This window comes from Rhea americana, unplaced genomic scaffold (genome assembly GCF_003343005.1).
Source record: "Rhea americana isolate MKP2758 unplaced genomic scaffold, rheAme1 scaffold_215, whole genome shotgun sequence".
NCBI classification, from domain to species: Eukaryota; Metazoa; Chordata; class Aves; order Rheiformes; family Rheidae; genus Rhea; species Rhea americana.
Genome location: NW_028186305.1, coordinates 53,470 through 79,914, shown reverse-complemented (window position 1 = coordinate 79,914; position 26,445 = coordinate 53,470). Strand labels below are relative to the sequence as shown.

Below are 26,445 nucleotides of genomic sequence, written 5' to 3'. Positions count from 1 at the left end.
GCGGGTCCTGAGTCAATGGGGGCCCCCAGCAGAGACCCCCCAGCCCGTCCGCCGCGGGCGGGAGGCCAAGGGCCGCGGCGGAGGGCAGGCGGCACCGGCCGTCGCCGTCCCCTCCGCGCCCGGGCTCCCCGGGGCTCCTTCCGCGCTCCTCGGGGCCGGTCCACGGCTCGCTGGGCAGAGCTGTCCTAGCAGTCCCTGTCCATCCAGGATGGTCTCCCCTTCCCAAACCCGGTGTGTAGTGACGGAGGAACCAAAAAAGCGGGGAAAGAAAGAAGAACGAATGAAGAAAGAGAATCCATACGCAGGCGAGCGAGRCTGCTACTGCCCCTTGGGGATGAAGGGCTCCCCTTCCTCCGGCTCCGGCCGCGGCCCCGGGTCGCTCAGGCATCGCAGCATCCGCTGGTTGCTGGGGCTGTCGCTGGTCCCCGGGGTGAAGACGTCGTCGGTGCCCGGGGACGACGGCTCCTTCACTCGCATCACCAGCCCCTCCTCATCCTCCTCGGGCGAGGACGAGAGGTGGCCGGAGCCCTTGAGCTCCTCGTTCGCCAGGTCCACGGACTCGGGGGACTGCGGGGAGGCCGGGTCGATCGTGATGATGGGCAGGTTCTCCGAGTCCGGCTTGGGCTCGTAGGCCAGCGGGTCTGGGGAGGCAGAGGGGGGTCAGGCAGAGCCCGTTTGGCGGGGTGCAGGCGGCGAACAAACCGGGCCAGGATAACCTGGGGGGCTCTGGCAGGGAAGGGGGGGGGGTTCGGGGCTGCCCAGCTATCGCGCYGCAGATGTTCGGGCTCAGGACTCCCGGGCGCTCCCTCAAATTCCCGAGCCTGCTGCGCGGCTTCTTTCTCCGACCGCCGCAGCCCGCTCGGCAGAGCGCAGGGTGTCTGCGCGGAGCCCGGGACGGCGCAGGCTGCGAGGGGCAGAGCCGCCCTCTGCCGATTAAACGCCGTCTCGACGAGCGCCGGGAGCAGCGCGGACGGCAAAGCAAATCCGCGACGGAGAACCCAGGAGCCGCGGGCGGGTCTCGGTGTCGGGTGCTCCCGATCCTCCCTCCGGCAGCCGCTGAGACCGGGTAAGAGCCGGGAGAGCCATGGCCAGGAAACGTGGCCGCGCGGAAGAGGCGAGCCCAGCTCCGGCCGGAGCCGCYGACCAACCAAACTGACTTCCCTGCCGGGAGCGCGGGACCGGGACGACTAGGGATGGAGGGAGGGCAGAGCGGACGCAGGACGAGGAAACCCGAGTGCCGCAGCACGGAGGAGCCAACCACGGCGGCGGCGCTCCCCCGACCGCTCCGTCCCACCGTACCTGAGCCTATGCGAGCCCGGGACATCGTGGGCGAATCCAGCTTGTGAGCTGGCACCGTCAGGTAATTATTCATCTGCAATCGGAGCAGAGGGAGGGCGGCATGAGGACGCTCCGTGCCTGGGAACGGCAGGCAGGGAATCGCCCCCAGGCCAGCGGGGCGAGCCGCAGCGCACGGACAACCTGCGCGCGCGTCCTCCCGGCCGTGCCGCAAGGACTTGCCCTCGCGCCGGGGCAAAGGCCCCCCACGGCTTGGGCTCCCCTGCCACCATCTGAACCCCAGGTCCCCTTCCCCGTGCAGGACACCAATGTCCTTCCCAGGCTGGGAGCCCCGACCGCCCTCCACCTCCTCCACAGCCCTGCTCCGGCATCCCCTCGACACCTTCTGCTCCAGCTGCCGGGCCTTCTGCCTCCGCAGGAGCATCTGGTTCCAGGCTTCCTCGTAGGGGTCGGCCACCAGTGTGTGCCGGTTGTAGGACCGCAACTGGGAAGGGCCCCAAGAAAAGGAGATGAGGGTTAAAAAATGCACAGAAAGGCACAGGAAGATCACGGCACTGTTTCCCTTGGAGATGGGACGCTGCCTGGGATGAAACCGTCGCCGGCGGGCACAGCGTGCCTGTGCTCATCTCATACGTGTCCACCACGGGGACCGCGGGACGCCCCGTCCTGACTCACCTTGGACAACCCTCTCTCTCCCTTGGTGTCTGGCCAGGCACCATCACCTCCCCAGCCCAGCAAAGCCCGTTGAGCAGGCAGGAGAGGCAAAACCTTACGGTCTGAGCCCAAAAGACATGCTTGCTGCCCTCCACGCTGAGCACTGATACGAGGGGGGCTGAGCTCAGCAGAGACCCCCCTGCGCCCCTGGAGAGCCCCCCAGTGCAGAGGATCGCAGCCCAAGAGCTGCAGGGAGGCTCGCTGGCCCCCCGACAGCCAAGAGAGGAGMTGATGCCCAGGGGGGACACAACAGGGTTCAAACACCAGGGAAGGCATTGGGGGGGGGCAGAGTGCAGGGGCCCGGTGCTGCGGGACACTTCACCCTCTGCCTGGTTTTCTGCAGGTTGTTGCGGAGGATTTTCCGGATCTCCTCCTCCTTGTCCTTGGACAGGGCTGGAAGGGCGCGCTCCACGGGGAGGGTCTTGGGCTGGATGTTCCTGCACGGACAGAGCAGAGTCAGATCATCGCATGATGGCTCCAGGCAAGGCTGAACGGTTGCGGCTGCAAGCAAGGAGCATCCAGCCCCGAGCRGGGCCGGGAGCCGTTCGGAGGCACAGGGTGGGCAGAGGCCGGGAGACTCACTGCATGGAGACCGTGGAGACAGCCGAGGGGATCTTGCCTAAGCCCCCGCTCTCCACCAGCTCGATCGCCTGCTTCATCTCCATCTTGTGATAGAAAGCGATGAGCTGGGGCTCCTTGGACCGCTCCCCCGCAATCAGGCACTTCTTCACGTACTTCTTGTTGAAGCGATTCAGCCTTTCCGAAGACATGGGGGAAAGGAGAGGCAGGCGATACGTGAGACCTCCCTCTGCCCTGGCGTTCTGCCCCCCTCTCCGAGATCGGCCCAGGCCACCAGGAGACCGTTCCCCTGAGCGCAGGGCCAGAGCAGCTGGGATGGTCCTGAGTTCGTGCAGGTCCCGCAGGGCGGGCGCCGGCAGCTCCCTCACTGCTGTGAGCAAAGGGGTGCAGCCCTGCAGCCTCATTCCCCCCCAACCCAGGGCTGCGATTCCTCGGGGGGGAGCGCGTGGGGCCGGGACAACGTGGGGGGACGCACTGGGGACACTGCTCCCCCCATCTCAGCCACGCGGGCCCCTGTCATAAAACCTCAGTGCTCACTTGTCTTTCCAGTGGTGATGCCCGTAGTGACCGCAGATATCCTCAATCCCGGTCAGAAGGTGATCCAGGAACTGGAAGAGAAGGCGCAGGGCGGAGGCGGCTCGCAGGGCTGCCGGCCGCCCTCTCCCYGCCATGCCCCCTCTCCCCGCCATGCAGGGTGACGGCACTCGAGGGGTGTGAAGGCAGGGGTGCGGGTCCAGGATGGGCCTCGGGAGGGCAGCACGGTCCTACGCAGCCGTAGGCCACCACACTACCAGTCACACGGGAGCTCTGGGTCGGAGCAGGCACCAGACGACACAGATGGGGAAGAGCCCTCGCTCCGTCCCCCCTTACCTCGGCACCGACTTAGGGGCAGCTCCCGCTCTGTAAAGCCGCCCAGTTACAGCGGTGGAGATGGGCAGAAGCAGAGAGAAGAGGGCTAAGGCGGCGAAGCGAAGCGCGCGGGAAGGGCCCGCTGGGCACAGCGGGTTACCTGTGTGTGGATCTCTTCGTTGATGGAGCGTTTTGTCTCTTGCTTCTTCTTCACCGCGAGCAGGTCCACCAAGGGCCGGATGGTCATGCCCTAGGGAACGGCCGGGGCATGTYAGACCTCTCCTGGTTGCAGAGGTTAAAGCACACAGGCAGGAGCAGCCACTTGGTTCAGCACAGCCAAACCTCAGGGCTCTGCTTTGCCAGTGCCACCTGCCAGTGAGCCTAAATACCCTTGCAAACTAGATGGGGGACAGGGACAGGGTCAAGGACAGAGGTTGGGCACATGCTCCTTGCTCTCCACACACACATGCTACCCACTGGAGACCCCCTTTCCATCCGTAACTGCACTGTGACCAGCATGGTGCCCTCTGGGAAGTGGAGCGCCACCAACCTGCACGAAGACGGTGAAGAAGATGACAGTGATGATGGCGGTGAGGAACATGTCCCTCATGTTGAAATGCTCATAGTCCAGGAGGTAACAGAGGGAGAAGGCAATGGCTCCCCGCAGGCCCCCGTAGGCAATGATGAACTGGTCTTTGGGCGTCAACTTCACAATTCGGAACTTGTTGATGAACCAGGTGAGGCCCAAGACACCTTGGGGAGCAGGGCAGTGGCCTCAGGTGAGTGGATGTTGGATTACGCCAGCCCCAGCTTGCCCCCCSACCCAGGCACTGCCATAGCCTTGGGGCCACAGGCGCAGGTGGGTGCGGCCCCGACAGCTTCAGTCCCACAACAGAGGCCACATCTGCTGGATCTGAAACTGTGGCCGAGCACAAACTTGGTTTCACCCCATTCTCCCCACAACGCCAAGGGCCAGCAAGGTCTGAAGCCCATGGARGAGCAATGCCCACTCAGTCAACCCCTCTACTCAGCTAGGACAGGCTCCCCAGGAAGGTAGACTTGGTCCTCGTGGTGTGAGAGGAGCCTGGGACCTAAACCAGGCCCAAAAGCTTCACCACAGTGCCAGCATCTCACCTAAAACTCTTGCAATGAGGCAGAAGAGCAGCGTGCTGATGACAAAGGTCCAGTTCCAGTAGTGGTGGCCAGCCACAGTGGAGACACCCAGGAAGATGAAGATGAGGGTCTCGCTCACACTGCTCCACATCTTGAGGAAATACTTGATGGTGGTGTGGGACTTGTGGGAGATATTGGCTTCCACATAGGGTCGCATGACCACACCGGAGGCAATGAGCCTAGGGGCAAGGTAGGGGCACTCAGCAGCCATGGAAACAGCCCCAACACTGGGCCCTGCAGCATTTCAGGCTCTTGTACCAAACTCCAGCGCGGGGCAGGGCTTGCAAGACACTGAGAATTAGTCAGGGCCTCCAGGAAAGGCAATGAAAAGCTTCTCTTTCCCTGTGGCAGGGTGGAAGCGAGCTTTGGAGCCAGGCAGTGGACAACCATGGCATTTTTGAGAGCCCAGCAGGCCCTGCCTGCTACTGTGGGCCCAGGAGACTGGAAAATAGGTGGCTAGTGCTCCAGGCTCTGYGGGACAACTCTACAGAGTTGTTTCCCTCATCTACTTTCCCGAATATCCCAAACATACCCCCGGCTCTCACTGGGTACGTGTTGACCACACTGGGACGGCTGCAATGATGCAGTTATACCAGGGTAAATCCCTTGTCTCAGCCTGCCCTGGGGACACGAGAGCCACGGGCCTGCAAAGGAGCTGCCCTTGTGCTGTCAAACCAGCCTGGGCCCAGGGCAAGAGCCACCRTCCTAGAGGCCACCGGGGTGGAGATGGCACTCACTGCAGGGTGAGCTCCTGGGGCAAGAGGGCAAAGTGGGGAGTGGCTCAGAGATCACAGGGAAGATATGGGGCCACTCCGTCTCCCTGCATCCTCAGCACCCACTGAGCCCCTCATCCCACCCAAGCCCAACTCACGCCATGATGCCAGAGAGGTGGAAGAGCTCRGCAGAGAGATAGGCCATGTAGCTGTAGAGGAAGACGAAGAGGGGCTCGATGACTCGGATGTGGGAGGTGAAGCGGGACGTGAAGGCAGCGATCACCCCATAAATGACGCCCACGAAGACGCCGCCCAGTGACACCACGAAGAAGCTGAGGAAGCCGAGGATGATATCGATAATGGTCACCTGTTCGAAGTTGGCAAACTCCTCAAAGAGGTGGTAGAGGACCTGGGAAGAGGAATGGAGAGAGGATTTCAACCCACCCCACCAGCAAGTGACACGCTCACCTCAGAAGACACCTGTTCAAGGACCGTCCTTGGGAGAGCAGCAGCAAAGGACCTGTGCAGGTACCCAGCAAGGCACACACACACCCCAGATGAGCCTTGCTGTGTGCCACCTCTGGTAGCACTGCCCTGGGCTGTGTTTGATCAAATCTCGCAAAAAAAAAAAAAAAAGCCAGTGATGCTTTGCTATGCAAGACATGGAAACCTAGAGCTTGCCAAGGAATCCAGCTCCCTGTCCTCCACGGCTTGCAGGGACATGGTGGGGCTGGAAACGCTGCTGGGACCGCTCTGCTGTCCAACAGCCCCGACCACTGTCCCAGGAGGGGCTTTGGTCAAGGTCAGACCCAGCGAGAGCCTGTTCCTGCTTCCCAATKAGCAAGTCAGGACAGATCCAGGCTGAGGACACCCGAGAGCCACATGCAGAGAAAATCCCACATCTGCCCTGCTCTGCACAGCTCTGCAGAGAACAGCCCCAAAAGCTGTTTTGTAGCTAAAAGGGCAAAGTCCTAGGAGGAGCCCATCTCGGGCTGTATCTCCCACCTGCAACACATTTATTGGACACATTTTAAAGGAGAAGCCRTTGCAGCAGGGTCAGGAGTGGGGAATCAGTCTCAGAGCCTCCCGCAAGGCTTGCAAGGGGGCAAGGTGCCAGCTCTCGCCAGCCAGCGCCAGTCCCCRGAAGAGGGGCAGGGACAGACGTGGCAGCAGAAGGCAAAAGCATTCTCCAGAGATGGGAGAGGGGCCGCAGACCCTGCAGAGAGCCCCCAGCCAGGAGGGGAGAAAAATGCCAGGGAAAAGCCCTGTGCTGCACRGCGTGTTCCTCGTCAGCCTTTGCAGCTTGCTGCGCAGCCGGCTCCGAAGCAGACAGATGGGATACGGGAGAAGAGCCAGGAAAAAGCAGTGGGTTGGAAGAATATTTAGAGGTCAGCACTGCGGAGAGGAGGACGCTGCACTGTTGGCCAAGCCRGCACCTGGACACGGGCGTCCCCCAAAGCTCCCAAAGGTCCCTGCAAAGGTATTGCTCCCTGCACCCGGCCCAAAGCTGGGGGCCGAGGAGGGCCCCCGGGCGGGACGCAGCCTCCGCGGCTCTCCCCTCGGCGCGGCTGGAAGGGGAGCAAGGAAAGCCGTGCCCGAGGGCAGGCCTGGGGAGGAGGCAGGCGGCAGGAGGGAGGGCAGCACCGGCTGCCTCGGACACCCGGCCGCAGGGCAACCTGCGTCGGCCGGCGCCGGCCCCGCCACGCTCCCGCTTGCCTCCCCGGGCAGGCGGCACGGCCCCAGCGGCCGGCAGCAACAGGGCCGAGGACGGCGGAGGACGGCGAGGACGGCAACCGCGGAGGACGGGAGAGGCAGCGCGGCATCGCGCGCAGCCAGGCTACGCCGGCCGCCAGCCCCCGCGCGCCAGCCGAGAGGCAGGGGCTGCCTGGGCGCCTGCTCCACTTACAACGGTGACGGCGTCGTTCAGCAGGGACTCCCCGAAGACCAGGATGTGCAGCAGCTCGTTGATGTGGATCTCCTCAAAGACGGCCAGCACGGCCACGGGGTCCACGGCCGAGATGATGCTGCCGAAGAGCAGGTTGGCCAACAGGCCGATGTGGTTGAGGCCGGTGCCGCCGATCTGGCACACGGCGTACATGAGGCCGCCCAGGAAGAAGGCRTTCCAGAGTGTCCCCACCACGGCGAAGATGAGGATGGTGCCCAGGTTCTCCGTGAACTGGCGCAAGGGGAGGAAATAGCCGGCATCCAAGATGATGGGCGGGAGGAGGAAGAGGAAGAAGATTTCCGACCTGAGGATGGGGGGCTTTTCCCCCACTCCTTTGATGAGTCCCCCGACCAAGAGGCCCACCACGATGAGCAGGCAGCTCTCGGGAACGATGCTGGACACTGAGGGAATCACATGGAAACCTAGAGAGAAGGAGAAAGCGAGACACGTGCTGGCTGAGCGACCGCAGGGCACTGTCTGGAGAAGGACACCCTCGCGGGAAGCAGGGCCCAGCCCAGCCACCACCTCCCCACGCGCTCCAAAATCATTTGCTCCTTGCGTGCCTCAGTTTCCCTCTCCCATCCCTCTTCTTCCCCGTGCTCCCGAGCTCTACCACGGAAACTAGTCTCACCACGCTCACACACCCTGGCATCGCTTAGTCACAGGCCAGAAATCACAGGCACTGCCCGTTCAGCAGGCAGCGACCGCTCTCCATGCAAGCCGGGCTCTCTCGGGGCCCCCCGAAGCCCYGCGGCAGCTGCCTGGGGCACGCGCAGCTCTTGCACCGCTGCTGCTGGCTCCAGCTATTAATGCCGAGCCCGTGCAGGCCCCGGTGTTATCTCCCACCCAGGGGAAAGGATCCGGCTTTCTCCTTTTCCAACTTTCCCCTGAAAGTCTGAGCACCCTGAAGCGCCCGGCGCGGCGCGGGCAATGATCCCTCGTCCCAGGACAGCTCGTCGCGAAGGCGCCGGCGCGCGGCCCCCAGCCACGGAGCAGCCCGCGGCAACTCCCTCCGCGCTCGCTAAATCTGCTCAGTCATGAATAAAACACAAACACCGACAATTAAGCGTCTCTCGCACAAAACTTCTTCCTTTCGAAAACGAACTCCAGCGCGGGCAGTTCCCCCGCTATCAAAGGCATCAGACAACATCACGGCAGTAAAATACAAGAACCGTTGAGTCACCATCAACCCCGAGAGCTTGAGCAAACAACGAAAAGGAAATCCAGAAGTTCGTATTTTCTACTAACGGGCTCCGTGCCCACGTCACGCACCCCGCAGGGGGGCTGGCTCCCGCGGGCCGGGACAGCCACATCCCCAGCAAGGCGAAGAGGGCGACGGCGCCCCACGGTCTCGCCTGCGTTTCGGCAGAACCGAGCCGGGAGACTGCGTCTCCAGTCCGGACATGAGCAGAGCTCAGYGCAGCCCAAGCACCTGAAGGGCAAGCAGAAATTGTAGCCCTTCAAATTGAAGAGATTTTAGGCAACGAAAGCTGCTGCAAGGTTGTAGCTGTGCTGTGGAAGAAAGCGGAWTGCAGCTGGCAAACAGCATTTGTCTCAATTTCAGCGTCAACAGATTTGCACGGGGCCATTTTTATCCAAATGCCCCCAGTCTGGGCCAATGTCAGGMATTTTCCTCTGCTAAACACAGCAGAGGCAAGAACCACTGGGGTTTGTCAGCATTCGCATTCTGCAGCAAGACAGAGATCTGTTTGCCCTGGGTGCATAAAACAGGCCTGTATTTTGCAGGCCAGGGAAGCTGAAAACACACTGGAACAMGGACCGAGCCCTGCGAGCGGCCTGCGGTCTCGGACGCTGCCGCGGGCGGGATGCAGATCGCAGGCGCCGGCATGGGGTTGCCGTAAGCAAGGGCCGGTCCCGGCCCCGAGCTCCTCTCCGCACGGACCTGGGTGCAACGCCGAGTGCAATGCCGTGCAAATATTTACTCCCAGTCAAATAGCTTGGGAGAGACTCCAACCTCCAGGCGATTTTCTCCTTCTTTATCAGCAATGGGGTTGAACCAGCCCTGTCGGATGGAGCAGGCTGGCGTTAGAGAAGCTCCATAGARGCGGCTGAGGGGCAGAGCTCGGAGGGTTGTGATCAGCGGCGCAGTCTAGCTGGAGGCCTGTGGCTAGCGGTGTCCCCCCGGGCACCACCTGGATATAAGGAAGAACTTTACAGTGAGAGGGGCAGAGCACCGGGACAGGCTGCCCGGAGAGCTTCGGAGTCTCCTCCTCTGGAGACATTCAAATCCCGCCCGGATGCGATTCTGCGCAACGTGCTCTAACGACCCTGCTTGAGCCGGGGGGCTGGACGAGATGATCTCCAGAGGTCCCGGCCAACCTCAACCACTCGGCGCGATCCCACCCAGCAGCCAGAAGCGCCTGCTCCGAATGACTCAAAAAGAGCTGTATCTGATCAGCCCAAGCCGTGGCTTGAAGGGATAYGGGGGAAAGGGATTCAGGAAAGGTGCTGGGGACCCACACCAGCCCCAGCACCCATGCCCTGGGGGAGCGTGTGGCCCGTTACTGTCAAACCGACCTGGGACCCACAACGAGCGCTTTGGCGCAGCGATGCTTCTTGCRCTGCAGCTGAAATGGCAGCGAGCTGATTGCCACTAGCTGCAGCCTGGGAACCCTCCGTCTCGGCTCCGCCGCTCGCACACCGCAGGCAGCTCCCGAGCTCTTGGTGAGCTGCTCCAGCACCGGGTGCCAGCAGCAAAGCGGAGCAGGGGACCCCCCCCCCCGTTGGGGCAGCCCAGCCTCGTCCCACAGCAGAACCCCCCGGCGTCTGCAGGGTGGCGGGCCTGCCGGCACTCCCCTCTCCCGCTCCTTCGGGACTTCTCTCCCTCGCCACRGCCCAGATGTAGCAGCAATCCTGCTCCATATGGCACGGGACCAAGGTCAAGYTTAGTCAGAGCTCTGGCACCACTCCCCTCACGTGAAGACCTCCCCCAAAGCACTGTGGAAAGAACATTTTAATTGCATTTTAATAAAACACGCCAAGATTTATAGGGAGAGGAAGGAGGTGAAGCCTTTGGGCACTTCCCTGCCCCAGTCCAGGTCTGGGAGACGCCCAGGTCTCCCGCCCCGGCTCCCGCCGCGGGAACGTCACTGCAGGCAGAGCTGCAGAAGCCCCCTGCGACGGCCAGCCTCATCTCGCTAGCAGGGCCGTGGTGCAGACGGTGAAAATTTCACCCTGCACCAGCAAGGAGCCACGTCCGGGGCGGGCTGCGGCAGGGCTAAAAGAGATCGCAGTGTCGCAGCACCAACTTCACACTGCAGCTGCCCTCGTGATGCCGCTCCAGAGCACAGGATGACTCAGGCCCTAAAAAATACTGCTGCTTGGAAGTAAAAAAAAAAAAGAAAGAAAGAAAGAAAAAAAATCCCAGGCTTTATTTTCACATCAGTTGCAAGGACTCAGGCGCTCCTTGCTGCAGGAGCTCAGCAGGATTCAAAGCCAATTCCACCGCCCAGTTCAACCAGCAACCCCAGCCTGTGGCCCCAGCTCCCCTGGGGCCAGCCAGCAGCCCGGAGAAGGAGCAGGAGAACATGGCTGCGACCCTGGGGTTAACGTTCCCTCCTTTCACAAGGGAAAAAAAGGCAGTAAGATGAAAGAGAGAAGGACACCCATTTCACATACTTGGCTCGTTTGAGTTTGAACCGGATAAACCGCTGCAGGAATGCGGAGAAAGCAGGGGCTGGGGTGGGGAGCCCGGGGAGCAGAGATCCGCGGGGATGGGGAAACGGTGCCGCAGGGAACCCGGCCGGACCCGTTTGCAACCCTCTGGAGGCAACGCGCCCCGGCCACCTCCGCCAAGGGCGGCCCCAGGGACCGCCGGCGGCCGCGGGGGCTCGGCACGCTCACGGTTAAACACCGTGCCCCTGCGGCTTCACCCCGGCTTCCCAAGCTCCCACGCACTGAACCTTGCGGAAAAGCCACGCTGCTTCCAGGAAGASGTCTGTCTGCTACGAGGAGGCAGGAGAAATTGGAGTTACAAAAACAACCGCCTCCCCCCCACCAAAGGCTTCCAAGGTTTATTAGAGCTGCTGCAGGCAGGTGGCAGCCCCTGCGGAGAAATTACACAATTATTAACCAAGGGATTAGAGAGCCCTTCCGCCCCCCTGTGAGATTTCTTCCGAGGGCAGGTAAACGATGGGTTAGCCCAGATGAGGCAGTAGCAAAGAGCCAGGTGATGCACCCACATCCCTGCGCTTGCTGCAGCCTTGGGCACCCGTGGGTGCCCGCCCGGGCTGCAGCGGTGCTGTGCTGCGGAGCGTGCCACGGCCCCGAGCTGGGGAGGAGGCAGCCAGGGGGAGCAGACATGCTCAGAAGTGCTGCCCTTCTGAAGGACACTGCAGAGAGCRCTGGCTGGAGGAGACCCACGTGTCTCAGCAACACCAGAGCCCCYTCCAAAGGCCACTTTAACCCTTTCGGAAGCAGAGCTGGCAGCGTCCCAGCAGGCCATATGGAGACACAGAGCAGCCCTGCTTCAGCGTGAACACATCAGCCATGGTGGTGATGGACGCAGGAGGGTGCAGGCACCTTCCCGCACTCCTGCAGGGCCAGGGGACTACGTGGAGCCCGGACAAGGGGATGCTTTGCTGGACGAGCCAGATACAGAACCAGCACTGGTCACCTGTAAAGTCACCACCCTGACCCACCCCAGAGCAACCGAGTGCCCAGTCCAGCATCTCCCTCCTCTAACGGGAGGGCTGGAGAAGCTGCTGTCCATGTGCAGACGGTCTCTCYGCCTGGGGAGACGGGGGACAGAGAATGTCTTGGCTGGAGTTTCCAGCTCCCAAGTTGAACTGGGCAAGATTTCCCACACTGCCCTCTCCAGTGATCCCAAACCGCCCCACAAAACAGACCTGCACCTCGGATCATGCGAATCCCTTGCTGTAGCRGGGATGTCTTTGGTGAACGGAGATGGTGGACATGGAGGGGGACGCTGGGTTCGAGTCCCAGCGGTCGCAGACTCCCTCTTTCCAGAGGCAGTGACCTCTCTGTCTGCTTAGGAATAACCATGGGGCCACCAAGGAGGGCTGGCYGCTTGGGGCAGGGTCTGGGCCCCCAGGACCACCCTGCCTGGCTCTGACACTGCTCTAATCTAGGAGCAGGAGGTGGCAGAGGGTCAAGGACGTGGGTCTAATCCCCGGGCAGGGTGAAAGCCCAGCGTGGATGGAGAAGCAGGAGGAGAAAAATGCTGCTGCCAGCTCTCCCAGCACGCCGATGTCTCRTTAGCTCTTGCTTTACTGGCCAACTACTTTCTAAAACAGACCTCTCGCACTGGCAGGACACCGCGGTCCCTCCTCCGCGCCAGGCTGTCCCCAGCCCGCGGGGAGGCCGCCCGGGGAGACACCTGCCCCGGCGCGCGGCGCTGCCCGCGGATTCGGCGCCGTTTCCCGCGCTCTGCCCACCCTTCTGGATTCGAGCGGGAGAATTTGGGGCTTCCCGGGCTGCGTGCCACCTTCGGAGACTCCCGAGGGTCACGGAAACAGCCGGGACTTGCGCTCGCTGCTCCTCCTCCTTCCCGCCCCGCCTGGCTGGCTCCGAGCGAGGAGAGGGCTCGTCGCGTTCGCTCGGCGGCGGAGCAGCGCCGAGGCTCTGGACCACGTTTGCAACCGGCTCCCGGGGCGAAAACTCACGTCACGCTTCCAGCTTTTGGCTACGGCTYCTTTTTATTTCTTTGACTGCCTAAAAGGAGCAGGAGCTTCTCACCCCCGCAGAGCCGGCGCTGCAATTGCCCAAAGATCAGCCAGGCTTCGCCGGCTGCTGCCGGGGTCCTCCGGCGCGGCCACCTCGCGGGGTGTCTCGCAGATGCTTTAACCGCGTCCCGGCCCTGCTGCGCAGCTTCAGAGAAAAGTCTCCCCTGCGAAACGGAGAGGAACCRTCAACCAGTCCGCAAAGACGCGGTGCAGGGAGCCCGCGGCGGGGCCGCGGCGCGAGCCACGCGCTCCCGGCCCCTGCGCAGGTAGCGGACGTAACGGGGAAGTCTCGAGGGAAAGGGATGAAAATTGAACTCGCTGTAAGGGAATTAAATAGCTGATGATTTCCACCTAAAAATAGAGCTCAGCCACAGCTCACGTCGCCCTGTAAGGGGAGCTGGTAAAACCGTGATACTTAAATTACATCCCCGGCGTCTCGCGAGCTGCAACGTCATCAGCCGCCCTCACCCTTCAACCCGCTGTTGAGCGCAGCCGGCGCTGGGAAGCTGCCCGGCCGCTCGCCGGCGCGACCCGCTCGCCAGCACGGGGCCCAGCGCCAGGCTGCCGGGACGCTGGTCGCAGCCAGTTTGCTTTCTGCTTTAGCGAAGAGCAGACAGCGTTYGCACGCCGGCGGGGCTCTCCCGAGGGCGCCTGAGCGGCCCCGTCTGTACTGACCGCAGTAATTCGTCGTGGTTGGGGGCAACCTTGCATCCGATGGCCTCAACGCACTGGGTGGAAACGCTCTGATTTTGCTCTCTGGTGACATTTCTGGTTAGAAGAATATAACCATTTGCACACGACCGTTTTTTGTSTGCTTTAAGCAGGCCCACGTGTCCGGCGCGGCCGGCTGCCGCCAGGGCCGACTCCCAGACCTCCAGCCGTACCAGACTGCACCTGACGCCCCCACAAGCCGCGTTGCCCCTGTGCGGCGGTCACTAGCCGTTAAGCCCCGTTGCTAATTGCCGAAGGCAGGGCCTTTATTTCCTTTAGGTCTGACGCTGCCGTCCCCGTCGCCGACGGCGCTTGCTCAAACAGCCGGGTCCCACCTTGCAGCCGCCCAACTGTCCCTTGTTTTTCCTCCCTTTTGCAGAGCAAACAAGCTGCCGGTGGCGGGGGGGGCGAGCTTCCTGCGATAGCAGATCAAGAGCCGCCTGGTACAGCCTCCGGCTCGCCCAGCTCCGCGCACTCAACCCGAACGCCCGCGGCGAGGCGAGCGGGCACGGGAAAGCGACCCGCCGCGGCGCGGGAGATAAGAGCGGCGTCGACAGCGCCGAGCCGCCCCACGGCCGGGTYGAAGCCCGAAAGCGGCGGAGCAGAGAGCGGCCGCTCGGCCCCTCCGAGCCGCGGGGGCTCCCAAACCGGCTTCCTTCGAGCCCGTTAAAGAGCACCCGACTGTCAGCGAAAGCCGGCGGCGTCGCTGCTTCCCCGCGGCATCGCTGCCGCGGGGTGCTGCCGAGGACTGCTCGCGCGGCAGGGAAGAGCCCTTCGCCCCCAGGCAGAGGCCGAGAGCTCCTCCGCTCTGCCGGGAAGCTCCGGCGGGGATTTTGCAGCAGGGTCGATCAGACTGACAACTTCCCGCTTGCACCGTCCTCCCCCGGCAGCTCTCCTGCAAGCTGTGCCCGCTCGCGGGCCCCTAACACATCCTCCGAGGGGAGGGGAGACAAGTCCAGACATCCTCAACCCCCCGAGGCAGCCGCCTGCCTCTCCCACACCTCCCTCGCCCCCCGGGGACCTTCAGGGAGCAAAGCCAGTCCCCCAAAACAGGCTGAGCGGAGAGCGAGCTGCGGCCCGAGCCTTCCCCCCCGGCGGGAGCGCAGAGGACGGGCGCCGGAGCGCTGGCTCGGCCGCCCCGGAGGGACGCGCGAGGCGCCGAGCTTCGCGCCCGCTCGATGCAGCCCCGTCCCGGCCGCGGGGGCTCCGGGACGAACCCACCGGGTCGCCCCCCGGCTAGCACAAGACGGCGCTCGGCGATGCAGGAGGGAGCGCAGCCAGAGGCACGAGCTCCGACGCTGCCGGCCGCCCCCCGCGCAGCCCCCCAGCCCCRGCACCGACACGCTCCCCTCCGCAAGGCGACTCTCGTTGCCAGAGCCTGCTGCAAGGGCGCGGGGCGCCGCGCCGCAGCCCGGGGCAACGCCGGCGCCTCGGGCCCTCGAAGGCTGCGCTCCCCCCCGGGGAGGACTCGGCCTCCGGGCAGCGCGACCCAGCACCCGCGCGCAGGAGCCTTGAGTAGAGACGCTTCAGGTTTTCTCCCCGAGTCAAGAGAAGTGATGCAGCGAAAGGCGCATACCCTCATTTTATCTCCAAAGCACTCAAAAGAAATTAACAGATCAATTGGGACTCTTTCACAGAGCCGCTATTAATTTCCTCACGGCTGCAAAAAGAAAATGAGACAAAAGACATTAAATGGACTTGCCCGAGTCCGCGAGCGAACAGCGTGAGAGCCGGTGTCAGAACTCAGCAGCTCCCAATTTCCAGTCCTGCGTTTAGATAAGGCTTCTCCTTCAAACCAGAGGAAAAGCCAAGGACACACTCGGAGAAAAGCAGATACTAAGAAAGATCTAATTGCCAGCTAGAGAAGGAGAAGCCCTCTGCGCCCTGGAGCGCTACCCAATAGCTCGGGAACTTCAAGCAGGGAGAAAAATGCTGCAACTCGGAGATGCTGCCGGAGCAAGCAGTGATGGCACCTGGGCTAAACCCCACCGCCAGACGCCGGGCTCCCCGAGGAAGCCTCTTGCAGGCCCGGCCGAGGACAGGCGCGAGCACAGCAGCGCTCCAGCATCTCCTCGCGAGGCGCAGCGTGGCYGTAGCCCCGCGCGCCAGCGCTCCCGCGCGCCGAGAGAGCGCGAAGCAGCAACGTCCTCCTTCGGATGAGCTTTGAAAAACTGGCTGGGGAAGGGGAGGCGCTGCAAAAATCAAAGACAAGACTAGAAAAAAGCAACCTTGACTTTGCCCAGCTATGTGCCAGGCTTGTTATTAAAAACCTCCAGCGACCGCAGGGCGCCCCAGTAGCTCCGATCCCCGCCGACTCGGTGATCACGCTCCCCTTGCACGCACGTTACAAGGCCGCTCCCAAACCACGGGCTGAGATTAGCAAACCTGTTTAAAGCCTCCAGGCCTGCTCCGTGCRCGGTTTTTCTAAGGCGTGACTGTACGACCTTTACCGTCTTATGGCGCTGGTCCAACGAGAGACAGGCGTACCGGTAGGCAGGCACGAAGGGGCAAAGCACCACCGCGGCTTCTGCTGCTGCTGCTCCGAGACGCAGCCTGATCCTTCCGCAGCACCTCTGGCCGGGTCCATCGCAGGCTCACGGCTGCCAAGCTGGGCCCTTACTAGCCGGGCTCACTTATCCCTGGGAAACCGAGCTTTCCATAGAGCAATAGCATCCTCATCYGGGGTTATATCCTTCAACCACATCAGAACCATTAAAGCAGCTGGAGTTGCATATTTTGGGAAGGTCTAATAAAAGAAGGTCTAGAGAAAACCGCTGAAGCACCAGGGAAAATGGCCAGGAGCTAAACATAACTGCTCACCGGCCATATTTTTCCCAGATTTCTTCAGCTGTCGCAACGGGTGCTGGATGCCACAAATAGCTGGGCTAGGAGGGGTCAAGGCAGTGCTGGCTGAAGCTGTAGGAGTTCTGCAGCAAAACTGCCCAGATCACGGTCGGCACAGTGCAAAGCTAAACTCTACACTGCTTAATGCAAAGATCTGGAGTAGGAGATACTCAAAACGATGTCCAAGTCTGGAGTCTGTATTCAGATTATCCCCAAATGAGACCACAATTGCTTTCGCAGCCTCTTGCCTTCACACATGGCGCAGAGTTTAATAGCTCCTGCTGGGCTTGAAGCCACAGGAAGAGTTAARCCTGAGCCACCCCAGGGCCACCGCAGATAAACTCCCCAAGCAGAAGCGATGCCAATCGCCCTTCCCAGGAAGGACAAATTTCCTACTGTGAACATGGGCAGGAAAAACTAACAAAGCTTTTCAGGAAACAACCTGTCGGTCTCCACTCTGGAYGAGGGAGGAGGCAACTGCAATATCACTGATTACTACCGGGCTTTGCAACTCGAGACAAAGCAGCACCATCCGCAGCACACGACGGCGGCGAGCCGAGCGCCAGCACGAGCATCCAGCCGCTCTTCCTGAGCTTGCTTTCTGCAGGAGCYGCCGTGACGCAGTTTCACGGGGAGATTGAGCTGGCTGAAGCACCTTGGCGAGACCCAGGGGCTGCAGCACCATCCTTTTCAGACAGTTTCAGCCTTCCTGCACTCAAGCAGCCTTCCAGCATCTTTTTCCAGCAGGGACACAGGCGTCGCTATCCCACACCCCGCCAGTCTACGTGCGTGCTCCTGGAAGCAGATGCTCTCGCACGCAGCGCTTTGCAGACGCGGGGGGAGCCCGTGTCTTTCAAACGCACCCCCCTGCCGAGAGTCGCGCTGCAGTGGKAAAAGCACTCCCGAAGGAAAATGAGGCACTAGCCCAGCTGGGTACACCAGCTTTTCTATTTAAAGGCCTACRTCTGCATAAGCCTGTGGCGTTTGTGCTGTTAAAAATCTCCAGCACCAGGGTGAGAAAACTGCCTTCTCTCCAAATCTGTCATTAAGATTTAGCATGTTGTGCCTCCTAAATGTAGGATAATTCCAAGTCCTGAAAAAAAAAAAAAAAATCTTGCTGTAAATCTGCAAGAGAGAAGCTGCGTTGACAAATGCGCCTCTTGCAAGCTTGATGGAGAGAGGAATTATTTCCTTACCACCACCCACCATTAAGCGGAATTGGAGAGCCGTCCCTGGAGGTTGTTTGCATTGCGACTTTCATAGCCCATCTGGAGACAAAGAAGATTGCGTGCTCTGGTGCTTATGAGTCAGTCCCGGGCAACCTAAGGAAACGCGTTCGTTCTCTTCTGACTGCAAAAAATATACTTTGCATTCTCTAGCTTTCCAACCAAGCATCTCCAAACATCACACAAACTTCAAACAGGCCCTTGGTCAGTCCTGTCCCTTAAACGGAGCGGGGCACGGATCCAGCACGCTGCRGAAGTAACCCCAGGCCATGTGGCGACATATCGACGAAGCCGGAGCCAYGCAGCGATCGGATCTTTCATCTCGCCTCTTCCAGCAAACAGCAACGTGTGCGTGCACGCCCGTCCCTACAGATTTTAATTTCATTTCTTCGTTCCCAGGCAGAAGCGCGCACACGTCCTTCTGCCCGGGGAAAGAGCAGGAGAACAAAACGTAGCAAGATACCCATCCCTCAATTAACACACAGCTGGAAGATGGTTGAAAATTAGAGAGATAAGCTTGACATCCAACGCCGCGCGGAGGCGACGGCGAGTAGACGGCTTGCCCAAAGCGGCGCGTCAGCAGGCGCCGTGAAGCAAGAGGCCCGAGCGTCGATGCTCGGTCGAAGCCAAACCACTGCCGCAGCTTCCCTGCTGCTTCACGTGCACTTTGAAGTCGGCCAGCACAATTTTAAAGCTTTGAGGCTGTTATCAAACCTGCAGCAGCATCTCGGAGCCCCGAGAGGYGAGAAGAAGCCACCGAGAGCCAGGGCAGCCGGCAGAAAGCCGGGACACGGGGCGCTGGGCGCTTCCGCTGCAGCACCAGGCAYGCGGGCTCGGGCTCGCCCCAGCAGGGCCGGGTTTTCGCTGAAAAATCCTGATGGATTTTGTTTTTTATTTGAACAAATTAAGCCTTGGGGAACCAATGGGGGAAAAAAAAAGAAATCAAATGTTTACAAGGCGGCTGCAGTAATTCATCCTCATTATTGCTTGCTTTTAGCATTTCCTCCCTCGGTGCCCACGCTCTGTTCGGGAAGCAGCCGCCGGAACGACGCTCGCGGGAGAGGACTGACTCCCGCCGCGCCCCGGGATGGTCTCAGCGGCTCCGACCGTCTCCGCTGCCTCTGGCCAAAACCCGGACAAGCCGGGGGAAACAGACGTCAACGAGGGAAGGGGGTATGTTCATGAAATACTCTTTTTCAAGCTAAACAAGCTTCTAGTTTATGCACCAGAAGATCAGTTTGGTGCCTGTGCCTCTCTTCCAGAAGAGGAACTGCGGTCGCTCAGCATCACAGATTTACATACTTGGAACCCAAAGAACGACCCTCTCCCCTTCCCTCCACCACCCTGCAGATTCCCTTTCTCCCATGCTTTCTCCTCAAACCCCAAAGCACTCGATTTAGCCGTGCTCCCTGCAGAGCAGGGACAGCTTCTGCACCCCGCTGACTTCCTCAGGAACCCCAGCACCTTKGGGTACCACAGAAAACCCGCGGCTCCAAGGCGAGACGAGCTCACCACGCCTCCCGGAAAGCGAGGCCAGCGCTGATTCTGGCTCTGGCCTCTGCAGGACTTTGCTGGTGAGATGGGCACCGACGCAGGTGGCAAGGTCCCCGCGCTGGCGGAAGCCAGAGCTGCAAACCAAGCGTCTGTCAGTTTGAATGGACATCACAGCTCGCCGGGGAGGTACGGGATGTGATTAGCAGCACCGTGCTTACAGGCACACTCATCTTTTCCAACTCCATCACCACCCTGTATTTCGCAGCAGGAACCTTTCACTCTTCCAGCCCTAATTAATCTAACGGTTTTCTTGGATCCCTAGAGGGAACAGTTTGGTTGTTTTCTGCTCAGACACCTGCAATAGGCAGACCAGAAAGGGGGGAAAAATCCACCATAGCTGTTCTCTTTGGAGATGGCAAACTAGACAGAGAGTAGAAACTACAGCAGGTGTTTGGATTGCTCTCCGGTAAGGAAGCGGGAATGCAACAAGTCTGCATTAGAAGAGACTTATTTAAATTCATTAGCATGACAATTTCTACTTCTATAGCACCAGCTGCATCAGTATTTCAAAATCCTCTACCGACGGTTATTTATCAAGCCTCAACTCCCATGCAAAACAGCCACTGGTTTGCTAATGCAAACAGGAGAGAGGAGGAGGATGCACACGAGGGCTTCGGGCCATCTCGGTCTTTCCACCATCTCTGGTCCCAAGAGCTGGTTTCTGCATCCTGAGCCTGGATTCCCCCTTCCAGCCCCTCTGCACCTCCATCATGATGTGGCCGTGACCAGGCTCAGCACTGCTCAGCCAAGCAAATCCTCTCCCGCACTGCGGGGGTTTGCCTCAGGTCTCTGCAGTGGATCCTCCAGGAGCACCCGGCCCCGGCTCCAGGCCACGGATGCAGCCACTAAAAACCAGAGGGTGGCACTGGAAAAGCTCTAAGGGTTTTAGCACCCAAATCTCRCTGCCAGACAGCAGCAGCCAGGTCTAAAAATGCTCCTTTGCTCATTTGGAGATTGTCCCTGCTCCCTCGAATGCAGGAACGAACATGCTCTGCCCACAACCCCACTGGGACCAGTCACATTTCGCTGTCCTTTCTCCAGCTCCTATCACCCGCTTGCAGGCCCCCGTGAGCTTCCTTGTTCTTATTCCTCCCAAGAGAGCAGCACCCAGTGTCGGCACGGGGACGGACTGCTGGAATCGGCCACGGGCACCCGCTCTGCGCGCTGGCAACCCACGGGAACATCGTTAATACGGGAGCCAGACGCAGTGCCTGCCCCGTGCCACGCGTGCGGGGCTGAGATGCGTCGTGTCCCCGTGTCACGCGCTCCCGTCCCTTTCTGGCCGGGCAGCTGGCTCAAYGCCTCGCTGCAAAGACGGGCTCCCCCGATCGCTTTGCGCCAGCCTGACAACTACACCAGCGACGACACTGATATTTCTCTAAGTATCAAATTGATGCCGGCGGCTCTCAGGGAGAGGCTGGAGGGAGGCAGAGAACCCCAGACAACGGCCCCAGCCCCGACACATGGAAAGACCAAGGGCTGTGACGGTGAAAAAAGGCAGAGCAATGACTCAGTGATTACTACAGGCTCCAACCAAAACCGGAGAGCTGCATCAGGCAGGCAGTGTCTAGCACATGCTGGGCAGCAAAGACAGCGTAAGAGAGCTCAGCCATGAAGCATTGCCTCCCAGGGACCCTCCGCASTCATCTCTTCTGCAGAGATTTAGGAACTAAGGTCCTCAATACCTGCCTGAGCTTGTCCACTGCAGTGGGCAAGGCATGAAGCAGGACCAAGGAGACTTGGAGGCTCTCAGCTGCAGRAGAGGCGTTTGGTGCAGACAGACGGCCTCGCAAGCGACAGTCCTCGATCGAACCAGACTCCTAATGCAGGCTGGAAATACTACTTCTGTGCTTTTTTTTTCCTTTCGGAAGACAAGGCCTGAGATGTGCTTTAGAGATGAAGGTAACCCTGACACTTCTCCAAGGTCACGGGTGTACAGGTGCGTACGAGCTGCTGGCTGGTGATAAAGCTCTGAGCACRAGGCCCCAGCCTGTGTCCGGATGACCAGCAAAGGGACTGCTAACCACAATCTGTTATTTACATTACTGACTCATTCCTTCCCTTTCTACCAAAATGGAAAAGTGTTTACAGTTGAACCCGAATTGTCCCGAATGTCTCYTGGCACCATTTGAGCTGAAAGGTCAGTCCCCACCACTGTGCTCAGATCAGGAAACCAGGGCTGTCCACCCGATCTGAGGCTGCGAAGTCCCCTTCAGCAAAATGCCAGGGGAAACCCTTGCAACGCCCATACAAAACCCACGCAATGCCTGTACAAACCCTTGCAATGCCCTACGGAGGCGAGGAAGGCGGCAGGGCAACCGGGCCCAGAGGGGGTCTGGTTCGGCTGCATTACCAAGGTCTGAGCTCCTGGGGCAACGCCGAACCACGAGGGATTCGGCAAGGGGAAGGCTCCTTGCMGAAAACAGCCTCTCTGCTGGTTTCTCAGCGAAGCGAGCAAAGCCCCAGCTGCCCCGCGGTACCCCACGAGAYTCTTCCCACCACGTAACGTATTGCAACAGGTTGAGGCAAAGTCTTGTTATAATCCTCTTACTCAGCAGCAGCTCAGGTTAATGCTTTTACTGGCAAAGCCGAATCATCACCGCATGTGGTCTGCACGCAGCTGCTGGCGCTTCGGAAAGACCCAGTTGTATCTAACCACCGTCCCCTCTTCTCCTACACGGTATTCAAATATGGCATGAATATTAAGTAAAASAGCCAGCACCAGCCTCCCACTTGTGCACTGGGATTAGGCGAACTAGCAACAAGCCATGTCTGCAGGGCACGCTTGGGTCACGAGCCACCCTGCCGCGCTCTGGCCCACAAAGTCACCTCTCTGCAAGGTGGCAGGTGGCAAATTCTCCAGGAACCAGCGTCCTCCGAAGCCCTCTGCAAGGACTGCACCGAGAGGGGAGGGCGGCTCGACTCATGCCAGAGAAACGAGGGCGCCCATCTCGCACTGAGCACTTAAGGGCTGCTGGGGGGGGGGGAGAAAAAAATCACCTCCTAAGGACATCCCCAGGTCTCGCTTAGGCCTGGCAAGCTTAACGCATCTCCTGCCCTGGGAATAAGAAAAGAAGCCAGAAGGCGCCAGGCTGTAAGGCAGAGCTAGCCCCGGCCCAGGCCACACTAATTCGCCCTCTTCAGGGAAAGGTGCCTCTTTCGCCCCGGCCTCTCCGGGTTTTGCAAGGGGAGCCCGAGGCATCGGTGTGTGCACGGCAGGCAGGGCAGGGCGCAGAGATCCCCCAAGCGCCCYCCGGTTTGGCGAGCGCAGAGACGCCCGCGCCTCCTCCTGCCGCCCGACACCGTTCTGCACAACCGGCCCGGTTGTGTAACAGCTCTCCCGGGAAGGCTGGCGGTGCCACAGCCGGCTCCGGCGCTCGCCGAAAGCACGAGGCGCCTTCGGCTCCTCTGCTCCCGGATGGCATCGAAGGGGCTGGTGTTCAGGCAGCGAGCGGGGAGGGGGCYTCGCAGGCCGTACGGGGAGGGCACCCGCACATTCGGGTGCAGCAGCAGCTTGGGAACGACGAGCTTGCAACGTTATCCCCGTCAATCTGACGCAGCTTCAAAACCCCCGGAAAGGAGGATGCGGAAAAGGACCCTCCACGACTGCTCTGCTGCCCGAGCCCCTACGAGACGCGTAGGTAGCCCAAGGTATGATTCGGGCAGAGCACCTGCAATCCCAAGGGCCCCTCAGCCCACGCCGCGAGGCTGCTCTTCCTAAAATACACCCCGAAACACGCAGTCTTGCATAATCGTTTTAACGCGTAAGAACCGACCGGGCTCCAGCTCACGACCAGAAATAACTTTCTGAGCAGCGCGACCAGCTTTAGCTCCAAGCAAGGCCGGCAGGAGCGGCGCGACGCGGGCGCGGAGCCTCCCCGGGGCCCCGGCCGGCCGAGCCCGCCGCCGCCGCCGCTCGCCTGCCTCCTCCGCGGCCGAGTGCGGCGACTCGACACAATTACAGCTCCTCCACTTCAAAGCCGGGGTTTTCTCTATAGCGACTTCTAGCTGCCCCGAGACGGTAGGCTTCCCCGAGCTATTGTGTGATCTTTTCCATGCCAGAGGTTTAGCAGAAACAATATATTTATATATATAAAATCCAGCTRTTTGTTGGGGAAACGTGGCTCTCCCGAGTGCGAAGGCACCTGGAGCCAAAGGGCTGCAGAGCACAGCCCAAACCCAGAAACTTTTTTTACTTTAATAGGTTTCAGTCTATGAAAAATAAGTTACAAATTCTTGCAACAGTAGCTTTGCATGTACTTATTTTTCTCCCATGTCCAGACGGGGTCGTCTATTGAATAAGGCTCTTTTATTCTGCATGGGGCAGGGGATTTGTGGCCATGGTCCCCCTTTTATTCCTCTCTCTATGGAAACCCAGATCATGGGGAGAAATATGCGAGGCTGAATAAAGAAAAGCAGCAGAAAGGACCGCTTGAGAGCGGCATCTGTTACACTTGGGAAGTTAGACTGACAGGAAAGAGCTAAAGAAACCCTCTCCAGCAGATTAGTTAGAACAGCAAGAAGATTTAACTATATGCAGATAAAAACACTTTAAAATAAACCATACTCTCCTATAGGCGAGATCGGAGCCTCCTCCGTCAGGAGCGGAGCATTGCGGCGCTGAGCTCTGCCTTAGATACATTTGCAACAAATATTAAAATAGGACATTCGGGGTTTTATTTCCCTGCTAGAGGCTCTGCCTTAATTAAACGGCGGATCCGAACATCTATTTTCACGGGCTATGGGATTTGAAAAATTGTTTCGGAAGCTAAAGTGCAAATTAATTTTAAATAATTTAGCTGCTTTTTTATATAGGGTGGATTTTTTTTCCTTTTTTTCTTTTTTTTTCCTTTTTTCCTTTTTTCCTTTTTNAGCGTGGCCGAGCGCGGCTGGAGCGGGGCACCGCGGGCCGCCCGCCAGCGCCGCTGGCCCCTCCTTTCTCCAGCGGCTTCCGCACAGATCCTCCCGCTCTCACCACTCCTTGCTCTCCGCGGCAGACGCCTGAAAATGCGGTGCAATAGCCCGAAACAGCTAGCAGAGGTCGCTTAACATACGCTAGCGAAGCCCCAGGAAAAAGCTTTCGCGGCCGCATTTCCTGCGGCGAGGCACCTTTTTGTTGGAAAGGGACTTCAAGCCGCTTGCTCCGTGGGCAAAGCGGGGAAGGGCTAAAACCCCTGCGTCCCACCTTGTCACGCTCCATCCTGCCCGCTGCTCTTGCTGACACACAGGAAGCTGCTGGGCCCAAGACGTTTTACATACAAATAAAACACTCGGGGCAGATTACGAAAATGGGGTTTTACCTGCCACATTCGTAGCAGGCTGGGAAGGGGATGGGGTTTGGGGGGAAAACTCAGGGAGCGAATAAGCTCTGCCTTGCTGGCCGGGCTGGGGGTCTCGCGTCCCGCTGGGCCAGGACGGAGCATCACCACGAGGTTTCCCAAAGGGGACGTGTCAGGGGCGAGAGCCCGCAGCGGGATCCCCGTGGCGAGTGCCCACGTCCGTTATTAAATCTCTAAAGAGAATTGAGGAGCAAAACCAAGGAAATGCAGATCCCCCCCCACACACACACACTCCAAAACGGGAGCAGGCAAACATTTCAGCCGCGCTCTTTTGGCTTTATCGCTGCCTTCAAACAGCAAAATCACTGCCCGGACCTGGACGAGTTTGACCTCTGCACCGGCAGAGGCCAGATGCACCGCGCGGGTGTCAGCGGGCGAGCGGCGAGTCACATCACGTCATGCGTTTGGGTAATTCAGTTGGTATCGATCCAGCTGCAGAAGTTCGGAAAACACTTTGCCAATGCTGCCCCCCCCCCCCGCATACCGATGCCTTTCCAGAGCAGTCACGCCAGCGGGTAACTTCTCCCGGCCCTCCAACAACCCTCCGACCCCGGACGCTCGCTATCGTCGATGCCCGAAACCTGCGGCCGCCTTGCAGCCGAGAGGCCGGCTGCCCACCCCGCTTTGCGCTTCAGGGAAGGCAGAGGAAGCTGAAGCCCTGGCAAATTTTATGTGACTTCTCCAAGGTTACAAAAGGTGTCTGTGGTTGAGAAAGGAAGCAAACAAACAAAGCTGCCGGTTCCTCCCTAGCGCTGCCCGGCTGCCAAAGGGAACCGAGCAAAGCCGAAACGCCCCCTGCCCCAACAGCGAGCGGGCAGCGGCGGGAGAGCGGCTTTACCCGGCTCCCGGAGAGCCGCCGGAGCAAGGGCTGCCTGGCTCACGGCGCAGAGCCAAGGCTGCGGGAGAGAGCAGTGGGATGCTCGGGGGCCCCATGCCCGGGTGCCTGTCCCGGGATGCTCGGGGGTCCCTGCCCTAGGACACTTGCGGCTCCTGTGCCAAGACGAGGGGGCCCATGTCCTGGGATGCCTGTCCGCATGCTTGGGGGTTGTGCCCCGAGATGCGGGGGACCGTGTCCTGGGATACTTGGGGGTCCTACCCTGGGGTGCTCAGGGGTCCTGTCTCGGGATATTTGGTGGCCCTGCCCCAAGTGCCCAGGATCACACCCTGGGATGTGAGCAGCCCTGTCCTGGGATGTTTGGGGGTCCTATCCCTACTTGGGGGTCACAGTCTGGGATATACAGGGGTCCCATCCCAGGATACGCAGCGGGGCCCTGCCTTGAGTGCCCAGAGCTTGCACCCCGGGATGTGGGGTGCCCTGTGCCGGGATGCTCAGGGCTCCTGTTCCAAGTGCCTAGAAGTCCTGCCCTGGGACGTGGGGAGTCCTGTCCTGGGATTGTTGGGGGTCCCGTCACAGGATGCCTGGGGGTCCCACCCCGGGATGCCCAGGGGCCCTGTCCCGGGATGCTCGGCCCCCCCCCCCCCGGGCCGCGGCGCTGCCAACGTACCCAGCTTCATGAGGCAGGCCAGCAGGATCCAGAGGGAGATCTCGAAGGGGATGCGGACGTGCGCGTAGTCGATGCCCAGCACGGGGAAGGCTTTGCGGGGCTTGGCGGCGCCCTCGCCCGAGTGGTTCCCGGGCTGCTTGTGCAGCGGCTCGATCTCGTGGGCCGCGGCCGGCGGCGCGGCCGTGATGCCCCCCGGCTCGGCGCCCGGGAAGCGCTGCAGCGGCTCCGAGGCCGGCACCGGGTCGGCCTGCAAGCCCTGGCCGGGCAGCAGCGGCCCCAGCAGCAGCAGGGC

General features: G+C 60.5%; 1 protein-coding gene across 1 annotated transcript; it reads right to left on the bottom strand.

Annotated features, from left to right (window-relative positions):
• Positions 1-6: 6 nt before the first annotated feature.
• SLC9A1 (solute carrier family 9 member A1) lies at positions 7-26,445 on the bottom strand (the record flags this gene model as incomplete). Its single annotated transcript, XM_085305123.1, has 12 exons — positions 7-641; positions 1,300-1,372; positions 1,679-1,780; positions 2,333-2,447; positions 2,593-2,766; positions 3,127-3,197; positions 3,599-3,688; positions 3,989-4,191; positions 4,573-4,790; positions 5,483-5,733; positions 7,231-7,691; positions 26,154-26,445. Coding segments are annotated over 12 exons (2,373 nt in total), but the record flags the coding sequence as incomplete, so codon positions are not given.